The 12,254-nt window shown below is 47.7% G+C and overlaps 1 protein-coding gene across 1 annotated transcript in view; it reads right to left on the bottom strand.

The window, feature by feature from the left end:
• Positions 1 to 12,254, bottom strand: part of ABCC8 (ATP binding cassette subfamily C member 8) — a 434,375-nt gene that overhangs the window by 198,274 nt on the left and 223,847 nt on the right. Inside the window, exons 13-16 of the mRNA XM_069768187.1 lie at positions 2,699 to 2,804; positions 2,515 to 2,625; positions 554 to 629; positions 362 to 467 (exon numbers count right to left, since the gene is read on the bottom strand). Of these exons, the coding sequence (XP_069624288.1) occupies positions 362 to 467; positions 554 to 629; positions 2,515 to 2,625; positions 2,699 to 2,804 (399 nt within the window). The remainder of the gene's footprint in view (positions 1 to 361; positions 468 to 553; positions 630 to 2,514; positions 2,626 to 2,698; positions 2,805 to 12,254) is intronic.

Genomic DNA, 12,254 nt, shown 5'->3' with positions numbered 1-12,254 from the left:
TACACAGCGTCCGTCAGTGTCACCCCCATATACACAGCGTCCGTCAGTGTCACCTCCATATACACAGCGTCCCCTCCATATACACAGCGTCCGTCAGTGTCACCTCCATATACACAGCGTCCGTCAGTGTCACCCCATATACACAGCGTCCGACAGTGTCCCCTCCATATACACAGCGTCCGTCAGTGTCACCCCCATATACACAGCGTCCGTCAGTGTGACCTCCATATACACAGCGTCCGTCAGTGTCGCCCCCATATACACCGTATCCGTCAGTGTGACCCCCAATACTCACAGCGTCCGTCAGTGTCACCCCCCATACACGTGATGTGGGCGGAGTTCTTGCCCCCCAGGTTCTCACCTGTCCCAGCAGACGTCCCCGGAGATCTTGTGCATCTCGCCTAGTGCGGCCAATAGGAGCGAGGATTTCCCGCAGCCCACCTGTCCCACAATCATAGTCAGCTGACCTAAGGGGGCATTGGTCACAGAATGTCATGTACAATGTGCAAGGAGCAGAGCATCATGGGAGACAACGAATCAGGAACATAATCACCTCGAGGAATCCGGATGTCGATGTTGGAGAGTGCGGGAACGCCATCTGGGGTCCACGTGAAAAAGCCGCTGCTGATCTACAGAGAAAGAGATGGTCCAGTAATGCCATCCACGAGAGAGACCCCTCCTCCCCAGCCCTGGAAACAAGGAGACCCCTCCTCCCCAGCCTTGGAAACAAGGAGACCCCTCCTCCCCAGCCGTGGAAACAAGGAGACCCCTCCTGCCCAGCCGTGGAAACAAGGAGACCCCTCTTCCTCAGCCGTGGAAACAAGGAGATCCCTCCTCCCCAGCTGTGGAAACAAGAAGACCCCTCCTGCCCAGCCGTGGAAACAAGGAGATCCCTCTTCCTCAGCCATGGAAACAAGGAGACCCCTCCTCCCCAGCTGTGGAAACAAGAAGACCCCTCCTGCCCAGCCGTGGAAACAAGGAGACCCCTCTTCCTCAGCCATGGAAACAAGGAGACCCCTCCTCCCCAGCCGTGGAAACAAGGAGACCCCTCTTCCTCAGCCGTGGAAACAAGGAGACCCCTCCTCCCCAGCTGTGGAAACAAGGAGACCCCTCTTCCTCAGCCGTGGAAACAAAGAGACCCCTCCTCCCCAGCCGTGGAAACAAGGAGACCCCTCCTCCCCAGCCGTGGAAACAAGGAGACCCCTCCTCCCAGCTCTGGAAACAAAGATACCCCTCCTTCCCAGCTGTGGAAACAAGGAGACCCCTCCTTGCCAGTCGTGGAAACAAGGAGACCCCTCCTCACTAGCTGTGGAAACAAGGAGACCCCTCCTCACTAGCTGTGGAAACAAGGAGACCCCTCCTCTCCAGCCATGGGTGCAGAAAGACCCCACCTCCCCAACCATGGACGCAGTGAGACCACTCCTTCCCAGCTGTGGAAACAAGGAGACCCCTACTACACAGCCGTGGAAACAGGAAGAACCCTCATCCCCAGCTGTGGAAACAAGGAGACACATCCTTCCCAGCCGTGGGTGTAGAAATCTCTCCTCTGCAGCCATGGACGCAAAGACCCCTCCTCCCCAGCTGTTGAAACAAGGAAACCCCTCCTCCCCAGCCACGGACACAAATCTCTTTACTGGCTCCCATTCCCTCAGCATATCCAGTTCAAATTACTAATACTAACCTATGCAAATTGTCTCTTCAGAGAGCAAGAAGAAGACTAGAACTCTAGTGCCACCTATTGGAAGTAGCAATCCTAACAGTCAATGTCGACCCTTTAACGCAGGGGTCCCCAACTCCAGTCCTCAAGGCCCACCAACATGTCATGTTTTCAGGATTTCCTAAGTCTTGCCCAGGTAATAATTGCATTACCTGTGCAATGCAAAGGAAATCCTGAAAACATGACCTGTTGGTGGGCCTTGAGGACTGGAGTTGGGGACCCCTGCTAATAAATAAAATCCTAAGATATTATTATCCTACGTCATGTGACAAGGCTCGTTAAAGGGTCGACATTGACTGTTAGGATTGCTACTTCCAATAGGTGGCACTAGAGTTCTAGTCTTCTTCCTCTCTGAAGAGACAATTTGCATATTTCCCAGAGGAGCATTGTGGCTTTATGTCTCCTCACCTCGACATGCTTATCATGTAATCTCCGGTCCTTCCAAGACCTCCTCCTCTCCTCCATACTTATTCGCTCCTCACCGAACCGCCTCCAAGACTTCTCCCGAATATCCCCCATCCTCTGGAATTCTTTGCCCCAACACATCCGACTATCAACCACATTCAGATCCTTCAGACGCAACCTGAAAACCCATCTCTTCAGGAAAGCCTCCAGCCTGCACTGATCCTGCTGCCGCCTCACCACTACTGGAGCTACCGCCTCACCAACACCGGAGCTACTGCAACCCCCGACCTAATGTCTCCTTCCCCATAATTCCTCATGTACAGCACCATGGAATCAATGCTGCTATAGAAATAAATAATAATAACAACAGTATTTCAAGGGTTAATCTTCACCCTTATGCAGAACTCCTCGGCTTCACCGTCAGTCTCGACCCTATGCTGTGGACAGTTGAAGGCGTTCCAGTCGTCTCTGATTGGACTCTTGCGGTTGACCACTCTGAGGGGCTGCACGGTGGGGGAGACACAGTGAGTGTAGCGGTGGACGGGTCATGTGACTTGTTCGCGTTTTTACACTCACCAGTGCTTGATACTTGTGCCGATTTCCTGTCTTACGCGGCGGCAGACATTTATCTGTGTCCTCTCCAATCTCCTCACTGAAGAAGAACTCGCTCAACTTCTGGACACTGCGAGAACAGAAAACAGCACTGGAACACAGTGACAGACGGCAGCAAAGACCACCACAACCGGCATCACTGACATTACAGGACCTGTTCAGCCGTCTAACTGAGGAGAAAGAGACATTACAGGAGCCGTCCAACCGAGGAGAGAAAGAGACATCACTGACATTACAGGAGCTCTGCACCCGTCCAACCGAGGGGAGAAAGAGACATCACTGACATTACAGGAGCTGTGCAGCCGTCCGAGGAGAGACCACTGACATTACAGGAGCTGGTATGTAACCCAGCTTGTCTTCTGACCTGTTTGTCTCTTGTCTCGGTTACATTTGCTCCCGTCTGGCTCTGACTTCTCGCTTGTATTTGACCACGTGTATTGCTGTGACCTCTGATACCTCCTGTCCTGACGGTTTCTGACTCGGCTCGTCTGACCACTCTTTCACTCTTTACACTAGGTGTGCAACCTTTCTTCCCTCATCAGCACCCCCTAGTGGAGGTTGCGTTATACTGCACTGCAGCAGCATTACAGATCTTTACATTACTGGTCATGGATCCGATTCGTAACTTGGCAAATCAGGTGTCCAGTTTGACACAGATGATGCAGGATTTATCGGTGGAATATCGGGCCCTAACCACGTCCAATACTCAATTACAAAAAGAGTTGACGGAGAATGTTAAGACCGTGCAGGGAACCACCCTTCATGCTGTTAGTCGACCTGGTGATTTTGTAGATGTCGCTTTGCACTCTCCTCAACTCTCGGTTAGGCTTACTGACACCTGTTCTGACGAGAAAGATAAATTTGGCATGTTCAGGGAGATGTGTAAATTATTGTTTTCTCTAAGACCTCGATCATTGGGAAATGAGACTCAGCAGGTGGGGATTGTTATCTCCTTACTCAGGGACGGTCCCCAATCTTGGGCTTTCTCCCTGCCTCCCTGTCATGATCCCAATGGCAGGGGATCACAAAAGGACAAGCACAAAAACAAAACAAGCTCTAGGGTGATGGAACCTGAGCTGACCGCGATCCTGAACCTAACACACAACTAGCAGTAGCCGGGGAACGTGCCTACGATGATTCCTAGACGTCTCGCGCCAGCCGAAGGATTAACTTCCCCTATAAGAAGAAACACAGACCTCACTTGCCTCCAGAGAAACACCCCACAGAAATAGCAGCCCCCCACATGTAATAACGGTGAAATGAGAGGAAAGCACATACGTAGTTATGAAAATAGAATCAGCAAAAATGAGGCCCGCTAAAGCTAGATAGCAGAGGATACAAAAGTGAACTGCGCGGTCAGCGAAAAACCCTTCAAAAAACCATCCTGAAATTACTTGAACTCATGTGCCAACTCATGGAACATGAGGAGTAATTTCAGCCCACTAGAGCAACCAGCAGCAAGGAATCACATATCTGCAAGCTGGACAAGACAAAAATTAAGCAAAACGTGGAACAAGAAAATCAAAACTTAGCTAGTCCTGAAGATAACAGACGCAGGGAGCAGAGGTAAAAAGACACGCTGATTACATTGATAGCCGGCGAGGAAATGACAAAAAAGCCAGGTTAAATAGGAAACTCCCATAACCTGATGGAACAGGTGGACACCAGAGACCGCAGAGAACACAAGTCACCCAGTACCATCAGTAACCACCAGAGGGAGCCCAAAAACAGAACTCACAACAGTACCCCCCCCTTGAGGAGGGGTCACCGAACCCTCACGAGAACCACCAGGGCGACCAGGATGAGCCCTATGAAAAGCACGGACCAAATCGGCAGCATGAACATCAGAGGCAATCACCCAAGAATTATCCTCCTGACCATAACCCTTCCACTTGACCAAATACTGGAGTTTCCGTCTGGAAACACGAGAATCCAAGATCTTCTCCACAACATACTCCAATTCACCGTCCACCAGCACCGGAGCAGGAGGCTCAAGCGAAGGAACGACAGGTACCTCATACTTCCGCAACAACGACCGATGGAACACATTATGAATAGCAAATGATGCCGGGAGATCCAAACGAAACGACACAGGGTTAAGAATTTCCAAGATCCTATAGGGACCGATGAACCGAGGCTTGAACTTAGGAGAAGAGACCTTCATAGGAACAAAACGAGAAGACAACCACACCAAGTCCCCAACAAGAAGTCGAGGACCCACGCGGCGACGGCGATTAGCAAACTGCTGAGCCCTCTCCTGGGACAACTTCAAATTGTCCACCACATGACTCCAAATCCGATGCAACCTATCCACCACCATGTCCACTCCAGGACAATCAGAAGGCTCCACCTGACCAGAGGAAAAACGAGGATGAAACCCCGAATTACAAAAGAAAGGAGAAACCAAGGTAGCAGAACTAGCCCGATTATTAAGGGCAAACTCGGCAAGCGGCAAAAAGGAAACCCAGTCATCTTGATCAGCAGAAACAAAACACCTTAAATAAGTTTCTAAAGTCTGATTAGTTCGTTCCGTCTGGCCATTTGTCTGGGGATGGAATGCAGACGAAAAGGACAAATCAATGCCCATCTTAGCACAGAACGTCCGCCAAAATCTAGACACAAACTGGGATCCCCTGTCAGAAACGATGTTCTCCGGAATGCCATGCAAACGGACCACGTTTTGAAAAAACAGAGGGACCAACTCAGAAGAGGAATGTAACTTAGGCAAGGGTACCAGATGAACCATCTTAGAAAAGCGGTCACACACAACCCATATGACGGACATTTTTTGAGAGACAGGGAGATCCGAAATAAAGTCCATGGAAATGTGCGTCCAAGGCCTCTTCGGGATAGGCAAAGGTAACAACAATCCACTGGCCCGAGAACAGCAAGGCTTAGCCCGAGCGCAAACTCCACAAGACTGCACGAAAGAACGCACATCCCTCGACAAGGAAGGCCACCAAAAAGACCTGGCCACCAAGTCTCTAGTACCAAATATTCCAGGATGACCTGCCAACACAGAAGATGGACCTCGGAGATGACTCTACTGGTCCAATTATCCGGAACAAACAGTCTTTCCGGCGGACAACGATCAGGTTTATCCACCTGAAACTCCTGCAAAGCACGTCGCAAGTCTGGGGAGACAGCCGACAAAATCACCCCATCCCTAAGGATACCAGTGGGCTCAGAATTTCCAGGGGAGTCAGGCACAAAACTCCTAGAAAGAGCATCCGCCTTCACATTCTTTGAACCTGGCAGGTATGAAACCACAAAATTGAAACGGGAGAAAAACAGTGACCAACGAGCCTGTCTAGGATTCAGACGCTTGGCAGACTCAAGGTACATAAGATTTTTGTGATCAGTCAAGACCACCACACGATGTCTAGCACCCTCCAGCCAATGACGCCACTCCTCAAATGCCCACTTCATGGCCAAAAGCTCCCGATTACCAACATCATAATTCCGTTCAGCGGGCGAAAATTTTCTAGAAAAGAACGCACATGACTTCATCACTGAGCCATCGGAGCTTCTCTGTGACAAAACCGCCCCCGCTCCGATCTCGGAAGCATCAACCTCAACCTGAAAAGGAAGTGACGTATCTGGCTGACGCAACACAGGAGCAGAAGAAAACCGGCGCTTAAGTTCCTGAAAGGCCTCCACAGCCGCAGGAGACCAGTCAGTAACATCAGCACCCTTTTTAGTCAAATCCGTCAAAGGCTTAACAACACTAGAAAAATTAGTTATGAAGCGACGATAAAAATTAGCAAAGCCCAAGAACTTCTGCAGACTCTTAAGAGATGTAGGCTGCGTCCAGTCACAAATAGCCTGAACCTTGACGGGATCCATCTCAATAGTAGAAGGGGAAAAAATATACCCCAAAAAAGAAATCTTCTGGACTCCAAAGAGACATTTAGAACCCTCTACAAACAAAGAATTGGCCCGCAGGACCTGAAACACCTTCCTGACCTGCTGAACATGAGACTCCCAGTCATCAGAAAAAAACAAAACATCATCCAAACACACGATAATAAATTTATCCAGATATTCACGAAAAATATTGTGCATAAAAGACTGGAAGACAGAAGGAGCATTAGAAAGTCCAAAAGGCATCACCAAATACTCGAAATGGCCCTCAGGCGTATTAAATGCGGTTTTCCACTCATCACCCTGCCTTATCCGCACAAGATTATACGCACCCCGAAGATCAATCTTAGTGAACCATTTAGCCCCCTTAATGCGAGCGAACAAATCAGTCAACAATGGCAAAGGATACTGATATTTGACTGTAATCTTATTCAAAAGACGATAATCTATGCAAGGCCTCAAGGAACCATCTTTTTTGGCCACAAAAAAAAAACCTGCTCCCAAAGGGGACGAAGATGGACGGATATGTCCCTTTTCCAAGGACTCCTTAACATAATTCCGCATAGCAGTATGCTCTGGCACTGACAGATTGAACAAATGACCTTTAGGGAATTTACTACCAGGAATTAAATCTATAGCACAATCGCAATCCCTGTGAGGAGGAAGCGAACTGAGCTTAGGCTCCTCAAAAACCTCCCGATAATCAGACAAAAATACCGGAACCTCAGAAGGAGTAGATGAAGCGATAGAAATCGGAGATGCATCATCATGAACCCCCTGACATCCCCAGCTTAACACAGACATTGTTTTCCAGTCCAGGACTGGGTTATGAGTTTGTAACCATGGCAGACCAAGCACTAAAACATCATGTAAATTATACAGTACCAGGAAGCGAATCACCTCCTGATGAACGGGAGTCATACGCATGGTCACTTGTGTCCAGTACTGAGGTTTATTCATAGCCAAAGGTGTAGAGTCAATTCCTTTCAAAGGAATAGGAACTTCCAGAGGTTCCAGACTAAACCCACAGCGATTGGCAAATGACCAATCCATAAGACTCAGGGCAGCGCCTGAATCCACATAGGCATCGACGGAAATGGCTGATAATGAACAAATCAGCGTCACAGACAGAATGAACTTAGACTGTAAAGTACCAATGGCAACAGACTTATCAACCTTTTTTGTGCGTTTAGAGCATGCTGATATAACATGAGCTGAATCACCACAATAAAAACACAATCCATTTTTCCGCCTATAATTTTGCCGTTCACTTCTGGACTGAATTCTATCACATTGCATTGTCTCAGGTGCCTGTTCAGAAGACACCGCCAAATGGTGCACAGGTTTGCGCTCCCGTAAACGCCGATCAATCTGAATAGCCATAGTCATGGACTCATTCAGACCTGTACGCGCCGGGAACCCCACCATAACATCTTTAATGGCCTCAGAAAGGCCATCTCTGAATTTTGCAGCCAGAGCGCACTCATTCCACTGAGTAAGCACCGACCATTTCCGAAATTTCTGACAATATATTTCTGCTTCATCTTGCCCCTGAGAGAGAGCCAATAAAGCTTTTTCAGCCTGAATCTCTAGGTTAGGTTCCTCATAGAGCAAACCCAATGCCAGAAAAAACGCATCCACATTGAGCAACGCAGGATCCCCTGGTGCCAATGCAAATGCCCAATTCTGAGGGTCACCCTGCAGGAAAGATATAACAATCTTGACCTGCTGAGCAGGGTCTCCAGAGGAGCGAGATTTCAAGGAAAGAAACAACTTGCAATTGTTCCTAAAATTCAGAAAACTAGATCTATCTCCAGAAAAAAAACTCTGGGACAGGAATTCTAGGTTCAGACATAGGCGTATGTACAACAAAATCTTGTATATTTTGAACCTTAGCAGCAAGATTATTCAGGCTGGAAGCCAAACTCTGGACGTCCATGATAAACAGCTGAGGTCAGAGCCATTCAAGGATTAAGAGGAGGAAAAAAGCAGTCAAGCTGCAATTAAGGCTAGGCAGCAAACACTGAGGAGGGAAAAAAAAAAAAAACTTCCTCAGACTACTTTTCCTCCTACTTCAGCCAAAACGATGACCAATTTTTTTTAGGCCGGCTATACTGTCATGATCCCAATGGCAGGGGATCACAAAAGGACAAGCACAAAAACAAAACAAGCTCTAGGGTGATGGAACCTGAGCTGACCGCGATCCTGAACCTAACACACAACTAGCAGTAGCCGGGGAACGTGCCTACGATGATTCCTAGACGTCTCGCGCCAGCCGAAGGATTAACTTCCCCTATAAGAAGAAACACAGACCTCACTTGCCTCCAGAGAAACACCCCACAGAAATAGCAGCCCCCCACATGTAATAACGGTGAAATGAGAGGAAAGCACATACGTAGTTATGAAAATAGAATCAGCAAAAATGAGGCCCGCTAAAGCTAGATAGCAGAGGATACAAAAGTGAACTGCGCGGTCAGCGAAAAACCCTTCAAAAAACCATCCTGAAATTACTTGAACTCATGTGCCAACTCATGGAACATGAGGAGTAATTTCAGCCCACTAGAGCAACCAGCAGCAAGGAATCACATATCTGCAAGCTGGACAAGACAAAAATTAAGCAAAACGTGGAACAAGAAAATCAAAACTTAGCTAGTCTTGAAGATAACAGACGCAGGGAGCAGAGGTAAAAAGACACGCTGATTACATTGATAGCCGGCGAGGAAATGACAAAAAAGCCAGGTTAAATAGGAAACTCCCATAACCTGATGGAACAGGTGGACACCAGAGACCGCAGAGAACACAAGTCACCCAGTACCATCAGTAACCACCAGAGGGAGCCCAAAAACAGAACTCACAACACCTCCCACTGCCCCTAAACGGATGTCGGTGGCTAGGTTCTTTGAGGCCCTAGGACTTATCTATGCTGAACTGGACCATGTCAGGGTGGCAGAGGACACTATCATGGGTCTGATTCACAGAAAGCGCTCAGCCGAGTGGTACTGCTCAGAGTTCAGGCAATGGTCCCCTGAGGTATCCTAGAATGACTCAGCGCTCAGGTGTCAGTTCCGGAGGGGACTGTCAGATCATCTGAAGGACGCACTGGCTCTCCATCCACCACCTAGTTCCTTGGAGGAGGCTATGACTCAGGCCATCCATATGGATCGCAGACTATGGGAGAGGGGTGTCATGCAGCGAGAAGTCCCTCTCCTTCCGAGTAATCCCGAAGCCACACCTCATTCCGAGCCTATGGAAGTGGGGACAACCACAGTCAGGAAGGGGAGAGGAGACGACGACGAGAAGGGAGACTTTGCTTCTACTGCGGCAATCCAGGACAATGGCGAAAGTACTGTCCTTCCTGTCCTCCTATTCCCAAGGTGCCGGGAAACGCCTAAGTCTGGGTAACTCTTGAGGACGTTGCCCAGACTCCCAGATACCTTTTTCCTCACTACTTAAATTACAATTGGAAGTGGAATGTTTGGTTGAAAACTGTTGTACTCCCACTTCAGCTTTTGTGGACTGTGGGTCATCGCTGAACTTGACTCTGAGTTGGTGGCCAAATGTAAGTTAGAGACAGTCAGGTTGGAAACTCCCATTAATATCATGGCCATTGATAAAACTCCTCTTGCTAAGAATGTGGTTAAGTTTGTCTCCAAGGAGTTTATCCTCAAGGTGGGGTCTTGTCATCAAGAACGTATTACATGTTTTGTTCTGGACAATCTGCCAGCGGGATTGGTGTTGGGGTTCCCCTGGCTTCTAGTACATAACCCGGTCATTGACTGGGAAGCTCGGAACATCGTGAAATGGGGTCCCAATTGTTCTAAGAAATGTCTTATTTCTGTATCTGTGTCATCCGTCAGTCCGGAGCGTATTCCGGAGTACCTGAAGGACTTTGAGGATGTGTTCTCCAAAAAGGAGGCTGAGGTTCTACTACCACACCGCCCATTCGATTGTGCTGTTGATCTTGTTCCTGGTGCCAAATTGCCCAAGGCCCATCTGTACAATCTCTCCGGCCCTGAGCGGGCTGCTATGAAGGAGTATATCTCCGATAGCCTTCATAAAGGGCACATTCAGCCATCTCTTTCCGGTGGTGGGGTTCTTTTTTGTTAAGAAAAAGGATGGTGGTTTACGCCCATGCCTCGATTTTCAAGAATTGAATAAAATCACCGTAAGGAACACTTATGCCCTCCCTCTTATACCTGATTTGAACAATCAATTGTCGGGGGCCAGGTGGTTCTCTAATTTGGACCTCAGGGAGCATATAATCTCATCCGTATGCAGGAGGGGGATGAGTGGAAAACTGCATTTCTCAACTCTGAGGGTTTGTTTGAAAATTTGGTTAAGCTCTTTGGCCTAACAGGCCAGTAGTATTCCAGAATTTCATTATTCATGTTTTCTCAGATTTTATTGGGCACTTCATGGTATTTTATCTGGATGATATCCTTATATATTCTTCGGACAAACAGAGTCACAAGGGTAACCTCTGTGCGGGTCTCCAGAGGCTCAGAGAGAATTCACTCTTTGTTAAACTGGAGAAGTGTTAATTTTTTTTTCACAGAAAAATATTTAGAATTGAGAGTCCTCAGTGGTTGATAACTTTTAATGGCTAACTGAAAAGATGGTAACAAATTGCAAGCTTTCGAGACTACTCAGGTCCCTTCATCAGGCATAGACGAAAAGAAATTCTGAAGAATCAGATATTTATGCACAATACAGCCCAGAAATAATGCCATAGATAAGAAACGTGATGTGAAGCAGAATTGCTATTATGTGATAAACAGTTCATAGATAAGGAAGTCTTAATGTTTTATGGTCCTCTGAATGGGTCTGGTACTGTTATGATGCCCCCACATGGTCTGAAGAGCAAATTCCTTAATTGATGCAAAAAGACATAAATCCATGCGACACATTCATTCCTGCACTGAGAGTGTCAAAGGTCCTCATGAGTTTATATTCCCAGACCCTTCTGTCTCTCTGAGATTTGAAATTACCCTTTAATACCAGTAATCTCATGTCCATGGTGATGTGATCCAGGGAGAGATTCTTTTTTCCCTTATTGTGGGGCGATAAGAGTTCATCCTTGTTCTCAGTTTCGGCCCTGTCTTCCCTACAAACAGACCCCCAGTTGGACATTTAGTACAAATAATTAGGTACACATTAGAATTTTTGCTCAAGAATTGTCCTTTCTTGGGGTCATTTTGTCTGCTGAGGGGTTTCGTATGGACCCTAGAAAGGTACAAGCTATTTTGGATTGGGTGCAACCCAGAGATATCAAGGGTCTTCAGCGTATTCTGGGTTTCGCCAATTACTATAGAAAATTCATCAAGGGGTTTTCCCAGGTGGTCAAACCCCTCACTGATTTAACTCGTAAGGGGGCTGATCTCAAAAATTGGTCAGCTCCAGCTTAGATGGCATTTTCTTCTTTAAAAAACTGTTTCATGTCTGCCCCTTTGCTGATTCAACGTGATTTGTCTAAACCGTTTATCGTGGAGGTGGACGCCTCGGAGGTGGGAGTGGGAGCGGTGGTGTCCCAAGGGCCAACCACGTTAACCAATTTGAAACCCTGTGCCTTCTTTTCGAAAAAAATTTCCTCTGCTCAAATTAATTATGATGTTGGTAACCGGGAGTTGTAGGCCATTAGATTGGAAGAATGGAGGCA

Source organism: Ranitomeya imitator, chromosome 5, assembly GCF_032444005.1.
Source record: "Ranitomeya imitator isolate aRanImi1 chromosome 5, aRanImi1.pri, whole genome shotgun sequence".
Taxonomy (NCBI): Eukaryota; Metazoa; Chordata; class Amphibia; order Anura; family Dendrobatidae; genus Ranitomeya; species Ranitomeya imitator.
Note: the sequence above shows the minus strand (reverse complement) of the source record. Positions and strands in the feature narration are given on the sequence as shown.